This window comes from Clarias gariepinus, chromosome 10, assembly GCF_024256425.1.
Source record: "Clarias gariepinus isolate MV-2021 ecotype Netherlands chromosome 10, CGAR_prim_01v2, whole genome shotgun sequence".
Taxonomy (NCBI): domain Eukaryota; kingdom Metazoa; phylum Chordata; class Actinopteri; order Siluriformes; family Clariidae; genus Clarias; species Clarias gariepinus.
In genome coordinates this window covers 30,969,613-30,992,750 of record NC_071109.1, presented here as the reverse complement: position 1 = coordinate 30,992,750, position 23,138 = coordinate 30,969,613, and the positions used below count along the sequence as shown (strand labels likewise).

Genomic DNA, 23,138 nt, shown 5'->3' with positions numbered 1-23,138 from the left:
AATCACAACACTATGAGTCCAATGTTCCATCCGAGTCGATCCAGAAACTCAATAAAGCATCCTGGACTTAAATGTTAAGAACAGTGAGCATTACAACTTATCCTTATACACAAGATGTTTAAGGAGGGGAAAACCCGACTTACAGAGCGAGCCGGTTATTGCGCAATATCCAACATAGAACACACTGCTGTATGACTTATAATACTTTATTTATTATCTATAACTTAAAGAAAAAAAATCAAACTGTGTAGATGTTTTTCTTAAATGGTTATGAACTTAAATAGGCTATCATAAGGGCTTCTCTCTCAGTGAGTGTGTGTGCGCATGTGTGTGTATGTATGTGTGAGACGGAGAGAGAGAGAGAGAGAGAGAGAGAACTGTGTCATCTGTATTTTCTCACATTGCTCATATAAGAATATAAAGCACAGGCAAACTATCATTAGTGTACTTCTGTATTATTATTATTATTATTATTATTATTATTATTACTATTATGGAGGTTAAGGAAATGTCATTTCTATTACAGTATTAGGTATTTAGCCTGTATGTATTTAATTGTGTACTCATAACTATTGTAGTAATTAATGTGGCGATAATGAAGTAAAGTTAAGTAATTACTGAAATAGATTTTTAATGCATGTTTGTTGTATTATGAAATAGTTTATGAGATAAGTTTTCCTTTTAAGCAACTTTATAACCATCAGTTCACTTCGGTTGCTTACTCGTGGACATTTATTATTATTATTATTATTATTATTATTATTATTATTATTTCTTTTTAGCACTATTGTTGAGAGGGTTGCAGTTTAGTTAGTTTTATTTAAAAAAAAAAAATACTTTATTATCATCATCATCGTCATCATCACTACCTTCACCACCTTCATCATCATCGTCGTCGTCATCATCTTCATCATCATCATCATCATCACCATCTGGTTCCTGATTTGGTTCCTGTTTGAGGAAGCTGAGCTGAAAAGTCTGCCCGGTAACACGAACCTCGGATCCTATTGGCTGGTTAAATTCTGAAAAGACAAGGAAGCGAGAGGGGCTAAAAAAAAAAAAAAAGCTTTTAAAGAGAAATTCGTGTTGCACCTCTAACCCTCAGAGTTTGGTGCTAACACTTTTCTTCCTGTCCAAAAAAAAAAGTGTTTAAAGTTATGTTATGTGTTAGTGGAAGATTTTTTAAACTCTTGTGTCAATTCAGTAAGCACACTTAGAAAATGTAATTAGGATCTGCATTGTTTAATTAGATTTTATAAGATAGATAGATAGATAGATAGATAGATAGATAGATAGATAGATAAGACAAAATAAAATAGTCTAACACAGCAGGAGTGTATTTAGCAGCACAGTGTTAAATACAGTAACTATGGGTGTTAACACTTTTGGGGGGTGGGGTGGGGTCTTCTTATTTCCATGTTAAGTAATGTAAATGTGCCGCTGGTTTCATTCTATTGTCTGGTAACGCCTTTATGCTGTTTAGAGTTGTGTTGTATTTACTATATTTGTTCATGCTTATCGCCATTCCATGGAGTTTCATACATTTTGTCAGTGCGAAAACCCAAAACGTCGGACTGCAGTGGCAATCACACTTATCTGAAGTAACAAGCCTCATGCATGCATTTCCTAGAAAGCTATCTTACCACAAGACCATAAGCAGCATTCTTTATTTAAAAGAGAGAGAGAGAGGAAGAAGAAAGACAGCTTTAAATAGACGTTAAGAAACAATGCAGATTTAGGAGCAAAAAAAAAAACATTAAAATTTTTTTTTTTTTCAACCGAGTCATTTCAATGGGCTTCTATTTAAAGACTTCTTCCTAGATAGCATTTAGCTCTTAACTTTTGCTGTCCATCTTGCTTTCATTTATTTTTAATTTTTTAAAATGTATTTATTAACTAGATATTTGTCAACACTTCTGAAAAAATAATAACACTGTCATTTTTGTGGAGTTCCATCCTAATTGGAGTGGTTATTGAGCACTGCGTGTGTGAGCAGACAGTCTTGAGCACTAAAGATGCAACGTTTACAGTATATCTTTTTTTGTAAAACATATTTAGGTTGCAAAGAATTACCTTGAATAATCTTAAATTAATATGTTTTAATGGTTTGAGAGAGTCTTTTTGGCAGAACAGCAGTTGGGGCTGGGTCACTAAATTGTGGGAGGGCTTTAAATTTCTTCTGGGCTGTCACAATCTGGCAACCCTGGCAGCAGACAGGAGCAGAGCAGTAGAGCAGCAGTGCAGAGCAGATCAGCCACCAGGGGAGGAAAAAAAGCTTGAAAGTTCTCCAAGAGAAGCTGGACATAAGCACAGGATATAGCCCCTGACACTCGCTTTACATGCCATTCGACGCAGTCTCCTTTTGCGCCTCCAGTTTTCTGGTGTTTTAAGGGTAAGCACAGTGCGCACAGAGAGCAATGGAGCTGTATTGTCTGGAAGCGGACACCGTGCGAGCCCGTCCCGACCCCAACCTTCTCGGCGATGACAGGGTGCTGCAGAGCCTTCTGACCATCGAGGAGAGGTTTCTGCCTCAATGCTCGTATTTTAAATGCGTACAGAAGGACATCCAGCCTTTCATGCGCAGGATGGTGGCCACCTGGATGCTGGAGGTTTGTGTGTGTGTATACATACAGTATGTGTGTGAACTTCTGAGTATTTCCTGAAAAATCACCGGGTTCACGTTGAACCTGTAGGTGCAAGGAACCCAACACAAGCTGGTCGAACGTTTCCGAAAGGACAAGGGCGTTTATTTTAAGAGTCGGGTTTTTTTGGACCGGGTTCACGGTTGTGTCGTAGATTTTTGGAGAGCACGACATGCTTAAAAGAAGGATAAAAAACCTCTTTAATACATCCTTAATAAAACTCCTGCTTTATGCAGAAGAAGAGGGAAAAGAAGAGTGTCCTGCTTCATAATGCTTTTTATTTATTTATTTTTGCGATAAATATTTCCATGCACACGTATGCAGTTCAGTGCTTTCCCCCTGGTTGCTTACAATCTACAACGCCATGTTGGTTTTTTCCAGATACGGTCTGCTTGTCATTTTGGTCTTAAATGTCCCGAAACGGTGCAAAACGCGATTAAATGTTGCCAAACAGACAGACGAATGTTTAAAGTGCACGTTTCGGAGACAAAATCGTGCGAATTATGTCGTGAATGTTTTCTAAAAATCTTTCCAAATATGTGTTCGCGGAAGGGCGAGGGCCCAGTGCTGCTCCCTAAAACCCGAGCACTGATCAGAATGCGTGTAGCACAGGAATTAAGTTCGGTTATAACCGAAATGTTTGGTAAATTACACTGGTTTTTGTCGGGAACGTTAGCCAAGGAGTTGAGCTTTATTTTCATGTATTGAATGTTAACATGAAGCGTTCTGGATAATTTATAGAAATTTTTGAAAAGAATATTCCGCCGCGATGGCGACACTCTGCTCAGGCGCCGTCTGACACTCCTCTTACAAAATCGCGTTTTTATCCCAAAAAACATCTATGAAAATGTTTGACAATTGTCGGGAATGATGTAAAATAGACTGTCGATCATTTCTATGTATAAATTTACACGGTAGACAATTTATTTATATTTTTTTATATTTTATGAAAATATGACGAATTAAAAAAAGCGAAGGCTGTTCTGTAGCCTACTGTGCTGCATGGCTGTTTTTTTGGCTCGGCTGATTGTGACTTGAATTCATTTCTTACTGAATGGACCGAAGGAATTCAGTTCTGTTTGACACAGATATTAGAAAACCATTTCTCGTCTTTAAAAAAACCTACATGTTTGATCATTTTCTTACCCTGCAAGGCCACAACGTTGCAGACAAACAGTTCTACAGTTTTTAATGTTTGAATTCTTTCTACCTAAGAAGGAACAGATAAAAAGCATTTTTTTTAATTTATCTATTAGTTTATTATTATTTCTTTTAGATCAAACACTTGTTTAGTTTGTTATCAGATTGTCTTTGAATTGAGCAAGATGATCTGTGCACCACGTGTTTGGAGTGTTCATACCCCCGTCGCTCTCCTGCCTTTTTGCAGGTCTGCGAGGAACAAAAGTGCGAGGAGGAAGTTTTCCCACTGTCTATGAACTACTTGGACAGATTTTTAGCGGTTGTGCCGACCAGAAAGTGTAACCTGCAGCTGCTCGGCGCGGTCTGCATGTTTCTGGCGTCCAAACTGAAAGAGACGCGTCCTTTAACTGCAGAAAAGCTTTGTATCTACACTGATAACTCCATTCGACCACAAGAACTCCTGGTAAGCACAAGTACAAGCCTTAGTAGCTAATTAAAATGTATTGTACCATAAAACATTTCAGTGTTTTTTTTCATGATTATATATATATATATATATATATATATATATATAAATAAAATAAAGTACTGTTTTTGTGCATCCTTTTCATCATTCAAAACAAAATAATGAAATTTGTCATTATATCAGATATATTTATTTAAATCTGAGATTGTCACAAGAAAGACTTGCACTTGAAAGGAGTTTTGCAGAGTCTGGAGTCTGGCTGGTGAGTGCTTAGATGCTCTAAAGTTTGATTGTGGTAATGGAAGGGCAGATGCAGTCGCACCACAGCCACCCACAGATCTCCATCTCCATCTAGTGGCAAATATGTGACTCCACACGATCACTATGTCAAGATGAGAATTGGTGTGTGTGTGTTATTTACTGTTCCGGTTGAGAGCGAGGAAAAGAGAGATGAAGATTGCCCATAACATTTGTTCGATCGGACAAGATGCATATGGATTCTGCACTTTTGCTTCATCACCATCACTTCACGGATTTAACTTCATTGTGTAAATAGTTATCACTAGAATCCCATCGAATCCAGTTTCTGCTGTATGTATATATATATATATATATATATATATGTCTGTACAAGTCAACAACCTTTCAGGAGAAGCCAAGCATTCGAGAGCAACTATGGCAACTTGAGCAACACAAGCCGGCTAAATCCAAATTTCATAATTCCAGAAACATTCCAGAGCGATGTGCCATTCTCCCACAGTGTGGTAAAAGGAAAAAAAAAAAAAAAAGCATCTAAGATCCAAACAAGACAGCGTCTTTCTGTTTCTGCTGGAAGACTTTCAAGTGTGTTCGCTGTGTCATCAGAAGTCCAGGCCGGGAATGGGAACTCGAAATGTTGAAGATGCGTGTGTGCACGCGCGGTTCTCACCACAGACTTATCAGTTTCTTTCTTTGCGGTGGAAATTCGACAGAACTGTGTTGATTCTTCTCAAGGATAACACAATTATGCTGCTGTCAGCAAAACAATTATAGAAATAAGGCCCCCCCTTTTTCCCCTTTTTCTTTCTTCTTTTTCTTTTTTCCTTTTTCCTGGAGTGCACTACAAAGATGGAGGAGACTGGGGATCAGTTCTACAAATATCACCTTTAAGTTTTTGTCTCTGCTGATTTGTACAAACGTCCTGTAAATTAAATCTTGTTTGTGGTAGCAGCCCCCCCAAAAAAAAGGAAGTGGGTATCTAAAGTGTGTTGCAAACATAACTAGTCAGTGCTCTGTTTTGCCTCAGTACAGTAGCATAAGAAGTTTTAGTTGCACATATAATTATTCATTATACATTATATTTTGTTGAAGTTGCATGTCGATTTTATCTTACAGGTCGGTAAGTGCATTTACCATGCATATTACATTGCAATGCCACATGAATAACATTCTCAATTTATTTTTATTACAATATTATTGTTTATTCTGATTTGGTCAGAGAATTAAAGGCTTCAAGGCAGCCTAAGGTTTTTTATTTTTTTCTCTCTCTCTCCCCTCTTCCCCTTCAGAGTGACACCCACACTCACAGTTTAGGTCTTCCCCATCTTGTGCTGTATGTCATCAGTTTCTTCCTTTTATATCAGGAGTCCTGAGCTCATCAAAACCACAGCATGACCAGCTGCAGACGTGTAGATATCATGCACTAAAATGGATCAGTGCATAGACAGCTGATATTTCTTTTGCTCAAGCAGTTAAGACATATTGAGCACCCTTCCATAGTGTTCACTTTGTAAACACTTTCTAGCTGGTTGTCACCCATTAAAGATCTGATCTGTTTATATTTGTGGGTAAGTCAACCAAGTATGCAGAGGCGGAAAGGAAATCATGCATCGCTCGTTCACAAGCCAGCGACAGTTCTGTTACAGAGGTGTAGTCGGGAGGGCAGTTTTTTTTATTTTTTTTTTGGTCAACTGCACAGAAACGTCATCGGTGCTTTGAGGTCAGGGGATTAAATGGCTAACACAGTGAGCCTCCTCATGACTAAGTGCATGTGGTTCACTGATGGAGAAAACCATCTCCGTCGGAATAAGCGCACAGTCACGAAGGCTGTTCCTGAAAACGTAGTTTTCAACTCGGTTAGTCATTTACTCTCTTCCTACTTTAGACAAGAAACTCACTTTCAGGTTTCATTGCCGAGGAAAGAAATGGCACCGTCGCCATTATCTCAGAGAGGCAGTCTCGGGAGGGATAATAAGATCTTATTTCATGATGCATTAGTGGTAGCACCTGTTTGCCATTTGCTTAAGTCTGTTGATGCAAAATTGATCTTTTCTGACAGTTATCGCCCTGAAGTTCTGACTTAATTTGTTCTTGTTTCCTGAAGGCAGGAATGGAGTTTACACGTACGCCGTCTAATAAAAACCGTGAAAAGAAGTAAAATTATGTGTAGCAATAAATGCAATAAATTTCAGTTTAGTAGTTCGGTCTAAGGATCCGAGTCTTTTTTTTTTTGTTAGTTTTTTTTATTAATTATTTGCACTCATCCACAATTAGGAAGAAAACGGAGGGCAGATTTCAGTAGTACCTGATGCTGAACAGACACTGCGAGGTTGCTGGTGTCTTAGTGTTTTCTTATAGAGATGAAGAGATTTATGATTAGCCCAGGTCAGTAATGTAGCTCTAATCGCAAGCCATGATTGGGGAAAACATGAAGAGGATCAACCAGGAGATTGTTTTCTTTGCTAGAAAGCTCAAGCAACAGTACAACACAATGCTTCTCTGTCTTTATGTAAACACTCAAACTTTTTTTTTTTTTTTTTTAAGAAGCCATAGAATGACTAATGTCATATTTATCTGAGTTTTTTTTTTTTTTATAGACAAATTTTAGACAAATTTTTAAAGGATGGTTCTGTCCCCTGTGCCCTATCTGGGAATAATATTAAAGGTTGTTCACATTCACTCAGTGTGGAAAAGAAAATAGCAAAAAATGAAATATGATCCAACTTTGACATATCCATGGTCCCTCGGGCCAACGAACATTTCATCAATTCAATTCTAAATACCAGAGATACTTTAACTGGATGCCCGATAATCCGCATGACACTGTTATGACATGCGTTCTGCTTAACTAATTTTTACTTAAAACGGTACGTCAGTTTCTAAAACCATCTCTCTCCCTCTCTTTCTATCCCTGTCTCTCCCGTTTGTGTTCCTTAAGTGACGAGTGTTCCTATCCGCTGCGTCTTTGTGTCCTTTCAGGAATGGGAGCTGGTGGTTCTTGGGAAATTGAAGTGGAACCTGGCTGCTGTGACTCCTAATGATTTTATTGAACACATCTTGAAGAGGCTGCCCCTGCCTGAGGATAAGCTGGACCTGATCCGCAAGCACGCACAGACCTTCATCGCCCTGTGCGCTACAGGTAAAGGCCTCGGAGCGCCGCTCGCTAGACTCCGACAGGTTGCATAGTTCAACAGTTCATACCGTTCCTAGTTATTAAAGTCGATCTCCATTGGTCAGCATTTTTTTCTCTGTTTCGACATGTTCTATGTCTTTTGAGTATGTGCACCCATAAATCATAGCATTTTTTTTCTTTCAATTTCATTCCTTAGGTAGTTTGTGCTTTAATTTCAAGGTTCTCCAGATGTGACAAGTAAAATAAGTGTAAAATCGATCTTTAAAACCAATGGGCAATGATGTGGCATTTGGCAAATGTTTTGTATTTGTTTATGTTGTAAGGAAGAGCGATAAGTTGCTGAACGCCTGCGCCGACACGTTGATGAGTGTTGAAAAATACGCTTATCCGCTAATCTCCGAAACCTGAAGTGGCATTTCATTGGAACAGTAGCTATGATGATGCATACCCGAATTCATGCCACTGTGGCAGGCGTGGCATTGCGAAACACCCTCACGTGGAAATATGCACATGCAAAACCTATTAAAGCGAATGGCATTTCAAAGGACCGAAGGATCGGGTTCAAGCCGTTTCCGTACGCTGGACGAAGCGACGACCGAGAGTGTCTGTTCTTGGCAAAGATCAAACAGAGAAGAGACGGAGAGTGAGAGAGAGCATTAGTGGGAGAGCATTGTCCCTGCGGATCCTAAACAGCGAAGCATGTCATGTTTTCATATCTCATCCCCAGCTTCTCACGCCTCCTAGCTGCTCCGGGGCATGAGTGCTTTCCCATGTTCAGGAGTCTTTGTGAGGCTGGTTCTCCCGCTCGCGCTGCCACAAGAGGTAATGGGATGTACTCGTATTTCTCCTGAGCTCCCACGTCCCTCCCTGGTGTTGCTCTTCTTGACAGGAGAAAAGCCCCCCCCCCCCCACCCCATCAGGGCGACATGACAGCTCTTTAAACATGGCACGTTTGATGTGGGATCCCGTTTTGCGCATTGTGCAATAGATATCGTAGGTATGTTGTGAAACGACTTTGACAGGAGGCATCGATGATATCTATGGGAACTGGCTTGAACCCTATTAAACACATTGCCGTCGTCATCCATCAACATCTCACTGTTTTCCCCCCCCCCAGAGACACTTAAGATGTCAATGTCGATTTTAATTCGATTTCCCAGTTATGCACATCTGTAATTGTCCAATACATGTGGAGCACACGAATACGCTTTTGATCTTAATCTTCGTTTAAGAAGATTCAGCCTATTTATATTACAAACACACACCTACACATAAATCGTACCTTACTATTTATAATAACAAGAACAAGCATGTTGAAAATTTCAACAAGCCTCATATTAAGTATCATTAAAATAAAATAAAATCAAACCATTTCTATGAATCACACTTTAATTCTAGAATAACGTCGACCTGTCATTGCACATGCCAAGCAGGAAGCCTCGGGTGCTTTTAATTTAAGTGCCGGCGCGTCACAGCACAGACACTCAGACTCGGGCGATTAGCTCGGTCTGGGCGATGCGCTAGTTATTCGATGGTGCTGTAGGTGTGTGCTTTGGTACCAAGATCCCACAAGATGAGGAAAGTTGGAAAAACAGACGCATAAAGGTTTGCGCAGTTTCATGTTAGAATATGTATAAATTTTCCAGTTGTGGGACATTCGGTTAGTATGGGCCAGAAATACACAGCAATTTCGAGTTGGCGTAGCGGTTAGCACTGTGACCTCGCACCTCCAGGGTCAAGGGTTCAATTCCCGCTCCGGCTTTGTGTATGGAGTTTGCTTGTTCTCCATGTGCTTGATAGCTTCCCTCTGGGTCCTCGGTTTAGACCTCCCATAGTTTAAAAACATGCTAATTGATGTTGCCCTGCGATGGATTGGCTTCCTGTCTAAGCTGTTTCCCATCTCGTGCCTCCCCAGGATAAGCGGTACAGAGAATAAGTAAGTGAGAGATATGGTTGGGAACAAGAACAAGGTATATGGATGACTCCTTAACATTTCTACCCCGTTCGGATCTCCTGAGGACGTGAGCAAAGAAGACATCATGAATCTCACTCTCCACCGATTAGTCATTTGAACTACAGTCGGTCAGTCTGTTTGGGAAAATGAATGAAAGTACGAAGATGCTCGTTGACCGGTTAGTCATGTCTCCCGATGAGTCTTCTTCCTCTGAATAATTCCCTGCATCCATACAGCAGGAGGGGCTACAAACCGAGTCTTCGCTTAAGAATTTCCTTTTTTCTCTGCGTCATACAAGTTCTCACATATTTAATGAATTTCTGATGCCCGTAGAAACCACAGTATCCTGCCTGAGTAACGGCTTTAATGCTAACTGTTGTACTAAGACGAGAGAATTCCGAATGCTCCATCCTCGCTGGCATTGGTTTAACCGTAGAGGAGAGTCTGTAACCTGGTGGTTTTGTGGTTACAGATTCTCTTTTCTTTGCCTAATCCGTGTACTCGTCTTGTCTTATCTGAGATGTCCCCTAGGACTTAATAAATAGTGGCTGGTGTAGTAAGTAGCACTGTCTTGGATTGTTCGTGTGTGTGTGTGCTGTATGTATGGGGAAAGGTCATCATGGTTAAAACGTGATTCTGACGACTCTGTCATTCCTGTTTTAAGAGGCCCTGCTGCCTCCCTTGCCTGTGTACTGTTGCTCAAGCATCTCAGCAATGGTGCAAGACTGAAGCAAGTTATTACAGGATTTCGACAGTCGAGGAGGAACCCTGTTTTCATTTTGTTTGAGTTACGGTGTCTTGGCTGCCGATAAAAGCGCAGACGTTGCCCAAGATGCAAACAACCGGAGGACGGTTTTGAGATCTGTCCAAATCGTATCGATGGTGGTGTTTTAAACTCTTCCGCGGACGTCGGGGCAGGCTTTGCAGTAGGCATGCACGTTAACTGATACAGATGGCGGTAGCGTCTCAAAAAGCCGGGCTTTGAAGGGCAAACGTTGAAGAATCGTTCACGTTAAAGGTCCGTCAGTGAATCTTAAGAGACGGACATACAGTAGCAGCTTTAGCGCCTACCACATTTTACAAACCCACAAGGGTCCAAGAATTTACTGTCTGTTACTGCCTCCTTCACCTACACACATAAGTGGCTTATTCCATTCCACTGCGGTGGGTAAAGGAACCGTGATGCCAAATCCCCCCCAAAAAAAACTGTTTACATTTGACCTTTATCAATCAGGGCAGCCTGGCTGCTCACAGGACTTTCTGTAAACGGAACGGCTAATAAGGTATGCAGTCGAATGTAATCCTGGCAGATGATTTATTGCCCTTTAAAAAAAAATTGACGCTCCCTGGCTGTTTCTCAACTTTCCTGGGTGTTTAATTAATTTACAATTTAAATGCATATGCAGTGCAGAGCACCCACCCAGGAGTTGGCTGTGCTGGTATGATACTGGATCCAGTGTGTGTGGGCAGGGCATGAAAATGGCTCATTGAAGGAGCCTGGCAGAGCGAGCCAGTCAGAGCTTACAAAGAGCCAGCCATAGCAAGCGTCATTGCTACGTACAGTGTTTTTATTTCTTTTTCTCCAAAATGCATAGCCATACATGTGTAAAAGGTTGTGATCATTCTTTATCCGTCCTCGTTCCAGATGAACCAAGGAGTGCTCTTCGTTCCTCAGCAAGCCTGTTTTGTTGCTAAAATTGCGCATCACCTTTCACATAATTTTGCAACCACGCATACTGTATATAGTCGTCTTTTTTTTTTCTTTTCTTTTTTTTCTTCTCGTCCCTTTTTTGCGAAAGGAGGAACAAGACCCAAAGAAAGTGATGTAATGTAATTCATATTTCCTTCTTGGCTGGAGCTGAAAATCACTCTCTGCTCTCAGAAAGACAAGCGCATTTATTAGTCAATACACAAGATCCACAAGACCAGTGTCTGGTTCTGAATGTTAAAAAGGCAATAAAGGGATAGTTCATCAGCCATCAAAGGCCTCACCTCATTGAATTCTCCGAAAAAGAATTGCGAGAAGAAGAAAAAAACAAAAAAAATCACCATCAGGGCCATATTGGGGTTTGCTTTGAATACGGTAACACAGTAATGCGATGGCTGCTGGAGTCCACTCTACGAGCCCAGTGGTGGCCCAGCATCAGAGGAATGGCAGCAGGAGAGAGGGGGGGTAGGGTCTTTTCTCCTGCCAAAACTTCATGAGGGTCTGGAAACAGACTAAAGAATGACGTTTAGAGGAATGCACCAATCCATCCATCCCCCCTCCACACACACACATACACACTTCTCCAGTCAATTCTAGTGGCTCAAATCTGTCACCCCTTCCCCTCCCACCCAACCTCACCTCTTCTTCTCACCATCCAACCTTTGTGCCGGCTGTCATTTTGAAGAGAGGGCCGAATTCCCACTTGCGTCTCTCAGTGGGACGGGATGAGGTGACAACACGGTGGGCAGCGAGTCAACGTTTCGTTGGCGTATCAAACTTAACTCGTTTAATACGCTTGAAGATAGAAGCCTTACAAAACAAACAAACCCCAAGTAAACTCCTTGGCTGTGTTGTAGCAACAAATGTTAAGCATGTGTGCCACGGAGTCTGGTAAAGCATGAGGGCTGACTAATTAAAACGGAGGATAAAAGAGTAGGACCAGAGAAAAGAGAGTGGTAGAAAAGACGGACTGACATAAATCAATTAAGGAGAGCGGGGACTCGTTTTACATTTCGTCCTCTCTCGTTCTCTCTCGCTTATCGCTCACAACGGGCTCACTTATTTGCTTTGTGTATGGCCGCGAGGGAGCTAACAAGGGTATTGATCTCTGTCGCGCACGCCTTTAACCACATGTGGATCTACAGAAGGATCTACAGCTGAGAGCATTTGCAGAGCAGTGTTAGCTCTTTATTTCGTCCTTTCTAAGGGCTCTGGGGCTCTTTTAAATGTCTCTTTAAGGAAGTAAACCATTTACTTATTTAGAAGCTGAAAAAAAAACCCTGGATTGGCGGATGGGAAAGCTAGAGCGCAGGGGGAAGAGGTTGCTTAAGTCCAAATGAAACATTATCCACCTTCGCAGTTATACAGTGGTCCCTCGGTATAGGAACTCACGAATTTCTGCCTTAAGAAGTGAAATTTTGCAAGACATTGGCCCGGCATACGAGCGACTGAACCGAACTCTGACCTACGTTGCATGTATACCCCAGAGACACAAAGACACCGCACTATGGGTCCCAAGAATGTTAGCAAGAGTGGTAGCAAGGAGCCACTTTCAAATTTGTTTTTAAAGCAGCTGGTGCCAAGAGGAATCATAAATTAGGGTTAAGTGAGGTCTAATGTTTATTTATATTATATTTTACTTCAATATTGGTAATAGTTTTTGTGGGCTGGAGCGGATTATCCGCATTTACATTATTTCCTATGGAAAAATGCGTTTTGAAAAACGAATTTCCGTCGTAAGAACTCGCTTACGGATTCGTATGCTGAGGTGCGACCGTTGAACCCTCGGCCATGGCTATTAACCCTCAGTCGCTCAGAGATGAGCCCGCAATGAGATTAAAAACTTAAGCTCTGGATAAGGGTGTCTGCCAAATGGCGTAAATATAAACGTACTATAGTTTACCATAATAAGTACCATTATAAAGGTCTAACGCTCCCGTGTTTGTTTATATTTTTTTTTAACACCTTCACAGAATTCGACTTCGCCATATATCCCCCATCCATGATTGCCACAGGAAGCGTGGGAGCAGCAATCTGTGGACTGCAGCTCAACAACACGAACCATGCACTGTGGGGGGACAACCTTACAGAACTGCTCGCTAAGATCACAAACACAGAAGTGGTGAGTATTACAGCTTTTAACTGAGCGTGTGTTCGGAGAAAGCGGTGATCAAACAACAAAATCTACAAGGCTGTGCTTGCAAGGCGGGCGATTTGCCTCATTTAATGGGATATGTAGCAAATCTATACCATGAAGTTAAAAAGACTTTAAGGACATGTTAGTGAGAAGCAGAAAAAAAAATCTAATCCATGATCACCCAGAGCGACATATTTGTGTTGGGTGAAAATTAAGCCATTGGCAAAGCATCAAACGGTTTTCTCTTCTGTTTTTCACGGCTGTCCCCTAATCCTTTCTGCCTCTGGCACTCCCTTATTCGCCCCTAAGAGGTCACGTGCAACGTGTGTTTGTGTGTATATGTGTGTAAGGCTCTGTAAGTATAGTTGAACGTACATTGAAATAAGGGCATCAGGTTTGTTTTGTGTTTCTAAGGTTGTTCCATGCGCTGAGACATGATACGGTCCAAACTCAGACAACAGGTAGGGAGGGGGTACAGGGGTGGGCTGGCTTTTGTCAGGGTGGTAGCCTGCTTCAAAGCAGGGAGCGAGGCGTTTGGGAAGGGTGATCGCAATGCCTGTAACAGAGGCGTTATTTAAAACCGAGAGCTCTAAGATGAGAAGGTCCCTCTTTTGTTTGCGGGCACCATCTCTGAAAAACATCAATGCGGTACTGTGGAGTATGTGTGTGTGTGTGGGGGGGTAAGTTTTTGACCGTGACTCTGAACGAGAAGATTCCGCTTTTCTCCTTAATGGGCTCGCCTCCAACTTCAATTCAATCTGACATTCAGGCACTGAATTACTGGAAGTGAAATGGGATTGACCCCAACCGAGAGACTCTGAGGAAAGACTCCAGAGAGCCGGGGTGCAGTGCTGGGGCTTATGTGGCTTTATGCAAATGTCTAATCAAGCCTCACACTTCTATTGGCCTATAAAGAATAAAGCTAAATGATATCCGTTTTTTCAGGAGACAGGAGTAGCGTAGGAAATGGGGTTTCAAGTAGTGAGCTAAAGAAAAGGGCAGAGAGTTGATCACCACCCAGATGTGTACTTCCAGTGCGACCTGAAGGGGTCAGCCTTCCTCCACAAAGTTCACCACTGGTTGGCAAATGGCTCCCGCGCCGGTGTGTCAAGACACTCACCACAGCGGAGGAAAAACAAACAGTCCTCCTGAGCAGTTGAACGTTCGCAGTGTATGAAGAGTGTGAGGTCTCAGCCAGCAGAAACGACCTGCCCAGACCATCATCAAGTCTTCACATCCCCAGATGCCAACAAGCCATGCCTTAGGAAAACATGCCGGCGTGGGGGAGAAAGGCGTCAGGATCTGCTGGTGTTTGGAGGCATCACCATCGCGGATACAACCTGTAGGGTGTCTGCTGTCTTCCTTTTCCTTTATGGTCGTTCAGTCAGCATGAAGACCCCTGACGGGGGACAAGTTCCCACATGTGATAGCAGATTCCACTCCATTTAAACGTCTGAGCAATAATGCTTTTCGCTTTTTGGCCTCACTTTAGCGTTTTTGCCCGACATTTCCTTCAGGACCTGATGTTGTTAAATGGTCTGCAGAGTGATGTTTGGTGAGGAGGATAAGCACGAGGCTGTGGATGCTGAACAGCTCTACGACCCTACATGTCCGGCGTCTTGCGGTATCCAACGCCTGTGGCTTTCACCAGACACGTAACACGGCCAGCTAGCCTCGTCTAGTCGCAACTGTGGTGTTTGTGTCTGTGTGCCGACCAGAAACACATCTGGTACGATGTGTACAGCAGTGGGCTCCACTGCGGCAGGCCAAACCAGGATGGATGAAAATTTTGGCTTTGGCGACTCGTGCGAACTTATGGGCTCTCGGAAAGAAGTTAAAGCTTTGAATAATCCAGCTGGCATTTGGTGTTTACAGTAAAATGTTGTTATTACAGCTAATGTATACTGTAAATGGTGCTTTTGGGCTTGTTGTGTTCCTCCAGAGACTCACTGGGAGTTTTTCATCTGACCGGTAATGTTGATTCCACTGGAATTGAATTAGAGTTCGCAATTCAGATATGAATTAGTGGCGTTTCCTGTTCGGCTTGGGTCAGGGGCATGGCCCCCCACACTCGGCTCCTTCGCCTGTTCTGAAACTTGGCATAGACAAGAAGGGGTCAGTGGGGAACTTTTATATCAGGACGTTCGTTTGCATTTCTCCTCTGTAGCACTGAGAGTGTTTTTTTCCTCGCAGCCCTTCAAAATACACAACTGTAAAAGTAGGTGAAATGTCAGTCAAGTTGAAGTTTGGCAAGTCGTGAAACACACATCTGCTTGAAATCATAATGGTAAATGATGCTAATGTGAGTAAAAGTTTTTTTTTTTTTTTTTTTGAGGGGGGGAGGGGGGGAATAACTGCTCATTTTTAAGATATTTTCATTGCGTACAATCATGTGTTAGGACCCTTGACCTGTTGCACCAAATGTCTGGGACAACATATTAATCCCCTTCATTTCCCAATCCTCCGCTGGCCCTGTTTTGAACCCAGCAAACTTTTCGTTATTCCCTAAAAACAGGCACCATTCTCTTAAGCTATCCCGGTACTTCATGTTATCCATAGCGGAGTAAAAGAACAACGTTATGAGAGTGAGACCTCGCTTCATTTCTCTATATAATCCCCTGCCACACTGATGCACTTTAATGCCAGTGTTTCACTAGTGCTTGGACACCATTAAGGTAGAACGTTTCCTGAGTACGCGGGAGCCATGCTCGGGCTGAAACGCTGGCCTCCCAGGAGCTCCTTTAATGTGGAACTGGCTTGTTAAAAATGTGTCAGAGGAAGAATTCCACACTCCAAAAAAAGAATAAAGCGAGAAGAGAGAACGTGTGTAAATATTAAGTAAAGTAAAAACAAATTCTTTAATAGGTTTCATCTGGTTAGGACTTTTCGTGTTGCATTTGCAATACATTTGGATTGTGATTTATTCTAAATACTTTTATTCTAAAGAATAAACCGAGATACAATACAATAAAATAAAAAAATCTAAAACAAGCCCCAGATCCCCTAAAAACCTCCACAGGCGTCCAAACTGCCAACGCCAGGATCCACCTCAGCGCCTACGCTGTAGACCAGGGCTCTCTAGAGGACGCTACATCTACTTAGACGCAGCCCTACCAGTAGTCAGACTGAAATCATTATACGTTGCTTGAATTTAGCCTGTGGGACTTGGCCGAGGTTCGCCCGTGTCTCTATAAAGAGCAGCGGCACAGAGGGGAATTTCTTTCAAGAATTCGGGCCTGGCATTTTTGCGGTTAGATGCAGGCAGCTCCTTTGCATGTTTAATGCTTTAGTTAATTTTCTCAGTGGAATTTATTTCTTATGACGAATAGCAGTGTGTGACAGCGGGACGCCGGAGAGACCTCATCAGGAAGACGGAGGTTGTTTTCCTTCGGAGTGATGCACACAAAAACTCCCCTCTCCCAAAGAAAATTCAAATAAATAAATAAATAAATAAATCTGACACGTTCACCTTCTGACAGCTAGTTTTTTCCCATCGCTAATGTTGGTATCGCTAAGAAAAAAAGGTTACAATAGCATATAGTTGCGTTTTGATCTGTCTTATTAAATCAGGATGATGATGATGATGATGCTTAGTTAAATGTGCTTTGCATGTAAAATCCTGTGTACATCTACGAGTACGCGCTTACCTTGTCAGGGAGTCGTAGCTTACACTGTTTCAGTCCATACACACCTTACACCTTTCAGTCCATCAGTTTTTAATTAACAGTCAGTGTCAAAAGAATGCAGTCTCTTTACAACCAAGACATTCTCCACAGGCCCTGCCCGCGGGGCTTCTCACACAAGAACTCCCACAGACGCCTGGTGTGCCTCAGACCCACAGAGAAGCAGAACAGGGCTGTGAACGCCAGTGCAGTTTCTTTTGTGGCCAGTAGAGGGTGCTGGTTTTCATCTTTAGGAAAATGCCATTAGGGTTTAGTTGTAATTCAGTTTTATTGAGCTCCTAGACATTTTGTAGATTTTATTTAATTTTTTTCAATATAAGTGTGAATTTTTCCCTTTTAAAAAAAAGTATAATTTTTTTGTAGCATGTGTGAGCGTATCTCGCGCATCTTCAGAGTCGTGTGCAACGTTTTTCCTCTCTACGGGCCTTGTGAATGTGTAGCTGCGCCTTTGCTCTTTGAAGCTGCAAGGTGGGCTCGATGGGGACCCCCTCGGGCTCTCGTTAAAGAAAGAAAAGAAGAAAAGACGCAGTGTCTTTCCAAAGGACATGGATGCAATTAACATAGCTTTGCGTACATGCCTTTGTTTTCACTGTTGTTGTGGCAACCGGTGCTGTTGGTATGTCAGTGTGTTGAGTGGGTGCACGTGTACGGCTCTCCGTCTGGGTGCACCGGCGTAGTTGGGGTTCATTTTGTACTGCTTATAGCTTGTAACGTTCTTAATGCTTATAGAGATCACTTTAAACGGTACACTTTATAACCTTTTTTGGTTCGGCAGAACATCTAGCATCGTCACTGATTCAAAACCGCTGCTATCTAAAATATTACCAATATGATCAGTTTATAAAACTGTAATCATATTTTTGCATAGAAAAACAAAACATTTTGAAAAGACATGTAAATGAATAAAAAAATTATAGAAATAGACATTTAACCTTACTTAACCTTAATTCATCATTCCTCTCATCACCAGCTGCTTTAAAAATGAACCTGAAAGCGGCTTTGTTTTCTTCTTGCTACCGTCCTTGCTAACATTTTTGGGACCTATGGTGTTATACCTTTACTAAATCTTGCACAAAATGCAAAAAAAAAAAAAAGAAAAAAAGGGAACTTACTTAGCTTAGGTTTCCACTGACATGACCAGGTTTTAAACGGCTTCCGGACGTACGCGCAACTTAGCCGGCGTTCACATATTCACCTTCAGATTTATTCAAGTATCAAATGCAGAGCGCTTGTATTAGCTCACAGTAGCTTTTTTCACAGTAAAACTCCTTTCTCTCTCTCTCTCTTTCTTTCTCTTTTTCTGCTCCCCGATTGTAAAGCAGCCGTTAGAATGAATAGCAAGTCCTGCAATTACACATCATAGTCAGCAGGTGGCGACATTCACACTTTCAATGCTACTCGCCATTGTCAATAGCAAACGCAACGCCATGCAGAAATGTTAAGTAAAAGTACATATATTTGAGATTCTTTTGAGAAAAGTGAAAAAGTATCTTCTAGTAAAACCACAGTAAAGTATAGATTTGTGAAATATGTACTAAATTACAGTAATTAAGTAAATGTACTCGGTTACCTTCCACCTTTGCTTGTATACCAAAAATGCTTTGTGTGCAAAATTATGGTGAATTTTCCATGCTGTAACAGGACATAAAAACAAGCACATCCTATTCTGTAGTCTCCTTATGCTTTCTTTCTTTTTTTTTTTTTTTTTTTAATGTGTTGGTCTGTTAACCCATAATCTGTCTGTTGCTGCGATCGCAGGACCTGTTGAAGGCGTGCCAGGAGCAGATCGAGCGCGTTCTGATGAACAGCCTAAGGGAGGGACGCCGGCAGCAGCACAAGCAGCAGCAGCAGGACCAGAACAACCCACGCAACAAAGCCTTGGACGACCAGGACCAGTCCAGCACCCCGACCGATGTACGAGACATCAACTTGTGAGCTCGCAGGAGCGGCGCTTGGATCGAAAGAAAAAAAAAAAACTACAAAAAAACAAAAATGACAAAAAAAAAAAACAGCCCATCAAAAAGTGCTTGCTAGTCTTTGTAGGTTTTTATTCTATTTTCAAAGGAAGAAAAAAAAATACATTTCAAAAGAAATCAAAGATATTTTAGATACAAAATAGGTATTTTTTAAATGGATTGATACAGATGCAAAAAATTCTATGGTGCCTCAGATTCATAGAAGGGAAGCCGATAGTATTTTGCAAACTATTTTTCATTGTATAAACTTAAAAAAAATATATTCTGTTTAAATGAATATTCAGTTATATTCAGTTTTTTTTTTTGTTGTTGTTGTTCGAAAGAAAAAAAAAACTTAAGTTTATAAGACTGGCTTGTAAAGGTACACAAATGGGGCTTTGTTTTTTTTTCCTGTTTTGTTGTGTTTCGGTTCACATTCGGAAAGGCCCGAGCGTGAATAACACACAGGGGTGTCATGAAACTGGTTAGTGGAGTCCCCGTTTGGCTGTGTGGTGAGGATGGAGAGAGAAGGCCCAGGAATGTTTGGTGGAACAAGTTTGGTTGGAAAAAGAAAAAAAAAAAAAAAAGAGCCTTACAGCAAGAATGTGATTGATTTCTGTTTTGACAAAAAAGGTCCTCTGGGTAAAATTTGGTTAAATCAGTTAGCCAAAAAAAAAAAAAAAGCATTTATGGCACGGATGTTGAGAACGGTTTAGAATTGCTCGCGTCGAACGAAATGAGCGAGTTGAATATTTCATAATGCGAATGTCATAATAGTTCGCCCAGGCAAGGGCCGTGTCTTGAGATCAGTCTATTATTATTATTATTATGATTATTATTATTCAATCAGCAACTTATTGTCTCTCGATTCTCAAAGCATAGAGACGTCAATAAGCTTTTGTCAGGCTGCTTGTGTGTGTGTGTGTGTATGCATATGTTTTTCTGAATGTGCGTACATCTACATGTGCGTTTGTGGATTTCAGAAAGAGAGAGACATGAAGTCAGATGTGTGTGTGTGCGCTTAGCGTGGTTCAAGACACCACACAGTCAGAGGACAAGACAGGGGGACAGAGAATTCAGAAGTCTACAGTGCTTTTGTTTTTGCTTTGAAGGGTCACGGGCTACCTGTATCACAGCCTTCTATTCATGCGCTTTTATTTTCCGGCCTGGGACAAAGAGCTTGATCCCGGTTCAGTGCACGGGATCGCGAGGAGGCGAGACACAGGGGGGGGGGAGACAGAAGACTACCTTCTTTAAGACGTTCTTACGGTTTTTGTTCTAGACGAAAAAAAAAAAAAGAAAGAAGGGTGTGATAGAGAAGGTATCGTTTTTACGGTTGGGTTTTGCTTTTTCACACGTCGGTTCAGCCTTGGCGACGTTACCAGTCGGAGGGCTAATCTGAGCGTTGGTTAAAGAGGTGCTAGAACGGAACTTCACGAGGAGAGCGCGGAGTCTAGACACATGAAACGCGTGCACATGAAAGTGTGACGTGAGATTCGTGCGCGACGAGGAGCGCGGCGGTAATTAAGCTGTATGAGTCTAAGGAGAGATGTATGCTGCTGCTGAGATGGACATCCATTGGCATACAGGAGAGGAGGCCAAAGGAGAGGATCGGATGTGGTTCCGGAGATCACGTGATAATTTAATTTCTTTGATATTATTTTGCTTGTTTTGACTGTTAAGTAAGTGTGTCGTTCTATTTTTTAAATTTTTTTTTTGGATTACAGACCAGTATCTAAACCAGTTTGATTGACACTGCCGGCTAATTGGTGGGGAACGTAATACACAGGGAAGCTTAATCGATTTGTCTTTAGTTCCTTAAGCACTTTGAGCACGTACTTCCCTTAAGTCACAGAGAACATTCTGGCCATTGCTTACATGCCGTGTTTAACCCTGTCGAAAAAGAAAAAGAAGTTATTGTTAGACCAATGTTTAAACAATTCCAACATTCCATATTAACGTGTCCAAATTCTCAAATTAAGGAAAAGGCATGTCCCGTCCCGACACCCCATCCCCAAGGCCTCTCTCTTCTTTACTTGAAATTTTGTTTGCTGTTGATTGAAATGTTAATTGGTTTTTTTTTTTTATACAGTTGTAAAATAAACCCATCGGTAACTTGCCCTCTCCGGGGCTTTCCTTTAATTTATACAAAGTGAACTGGTGAAGCTGCTGTATCGGAGAAAAAAATGCCTTTTTTTCATATGGTGCCTTAATTCCTTACTCTAGGGAGTGTCGCGCTGTACCGCTGTGCCTCGATCAGACCGCTGAAGTCAAGTAGCTAACAGCGTCCACTATCTTTTACGAACCGGCCGATGTGAGATTCCGGCTGCGATCCGGGCAGCGCGCGTCAGCAGCACGACGCGAACACTTGTGCACAAGTCGCTTAGCTTGCGTTGAACAGAGGGCGTGCGCGGTTAGGGGCGGTTTAGTTTTTTGTTTCGATAAGCGTAATCGATGCTTTTTCTGTGGGTAAAGGAGAACTTCATTTTTTAAATTATTTTCTTTTTCATGTTTTATTTTAAATGGATAGCATGTTTCCTAAAGGCAATTGGGTTCGGTGGTTCAGGTTTCTCCCACTCCTTCATTCATTTATTCAAACAGCAGATTATCAAGCAATTAATTCTGTTGTGTTTCATCACTCACCCCAGTGCGCTGAAAATGAATTCTAGGTTGTTGTTATTGTTTTTTTTTTTTTTGTTTTTGTTTTGAGTGGGTTTGAGCTTGGATATGGACCGAAATATTGCTTCTTACGGTTTGATACTGTACTTTTCCAAAGTGAAGAGGGAGGTAGACGTGGTTGTGAAGACATCAATCAAGTGTCAATATTTTTTATCGAGATATTGTTGTTGTTTTTTTTGTTTATTTGTTTTGTATTTGTTTTTTTTTTTTGTTTTTTTTTCTCCGCTGCTAAAAAGCTATGATTTTTGTTCCATCTTATACACAAAAATAACATAGTTGTGATGTCACTTGAGTGTGCTGCTATTTTATAAACAATTGTATTATAATTATTTTACTGCTTACAGAATACTTTGAGAATGCAGAAGTAGATGGTAAATAGAAGATCAAGAAATGTAACGAGTATTCGACTGGAAATGCTCTTTGTACAGTATACTCTGAAAGCATGATTCCTTTCTTTCTTTTGTTCTTTTTTTTTCTCTCTCAATCTTTGTTTTCCAGCTCTGTTACCATTTCCTCTCACAGTCTGTAAGTATGGTATGTCTATACCTCAGGTTTACTGGACAAAAGAAAACAAGTCTCTCAGTACCTCATAACTCACCACAGTTTTTCCGGGAGCCGCTGAAAGACCGCGTACGGTGGAGATTCTGATAGGGGGGACTTTTTAATAGTCTTCATTAATTGAAGCATGAACAGCTTAAGGCTCCCACCTGGACTTCAACCAACCATAGTGGACGGAGGGGGGAAACAAATCTCACCAACTAAGGGTCTAAGGGCTGAGATAAAGCGAGATTGATATCTGTGTATATAAATTTGTGTATACCTTTTTTTTTTTTTTTTGGAAACGCTCTCCAAACACATCTTAACACACAGGAAATGTCCTAACACAAAGTGGCATATACAGTATATTGATGGACTTTCTCGTGTTATTGAGTTGCACTTTGACTTGGCCTTAATAAAACATTTTTCAGGTGTGTAGAAGGTATTTTCATCAACTGGTGTAGTATGAACTGTAACACCCTGCCGATAGGACAGCCCTCACCACCACCACCACCACGTAACTGTCTCTGTGTTACAGATTAATCATATGAATGTTAATTTGTAAGATTCACATGGATTCTGTCTCCTCCCTCCACTATGACCTTGTCATGTACCTCAATAATGTCTGTTGCACAACCTATCTCCAATAAATATCTGCTTCAACGAGTCTAGTGCCATATCTGTCCAATACTGTTCTTTAAAAAAAAAAAAAAATTGTGAAAATTAATTTATATAGATAATTTAATATGTGTAATAATTGAAAGATTTTTTTGTCACATATACAATCATACTGTATACGGTTTTAGTTTCAATAAAATAAAATAAAAAATAGCCTAAAAGAAAACA

At 41.2% G+C, this 23,138-nt stretch overlaps 1 protein-coding gene across 1 annotated transcript; it reads left to right on the top strand.

Annotated features, from left to right (window-relative positions):
• Positions 1-2,190: 2,190 nt before the first annotated feature.
• On the top strand, positions 2,191-22,959 carry ccnd2a (cyclin D2, a). Its single transcript, XM_053505639.1, has 5 exons — positions 2,191-2,609; positions 4,030-4,245; positions 7,486-7,645; positions 13,275-13,423; positions 18,880-22,959. Exons 1-5 carry the CDS (start codon positions 2,418-2,420, stop codon positions 19,054-19,056), a joined length of 894 nt encoding a protein of 297 aa, XP_053361614.1. The 5' UTR covers positions 2,191-2,417; the 3' UTR covers positions 19,057-22,959.
• The last annotated feature ends 179 nt before the right edge of the window (positions 22,960-23,138 follow it).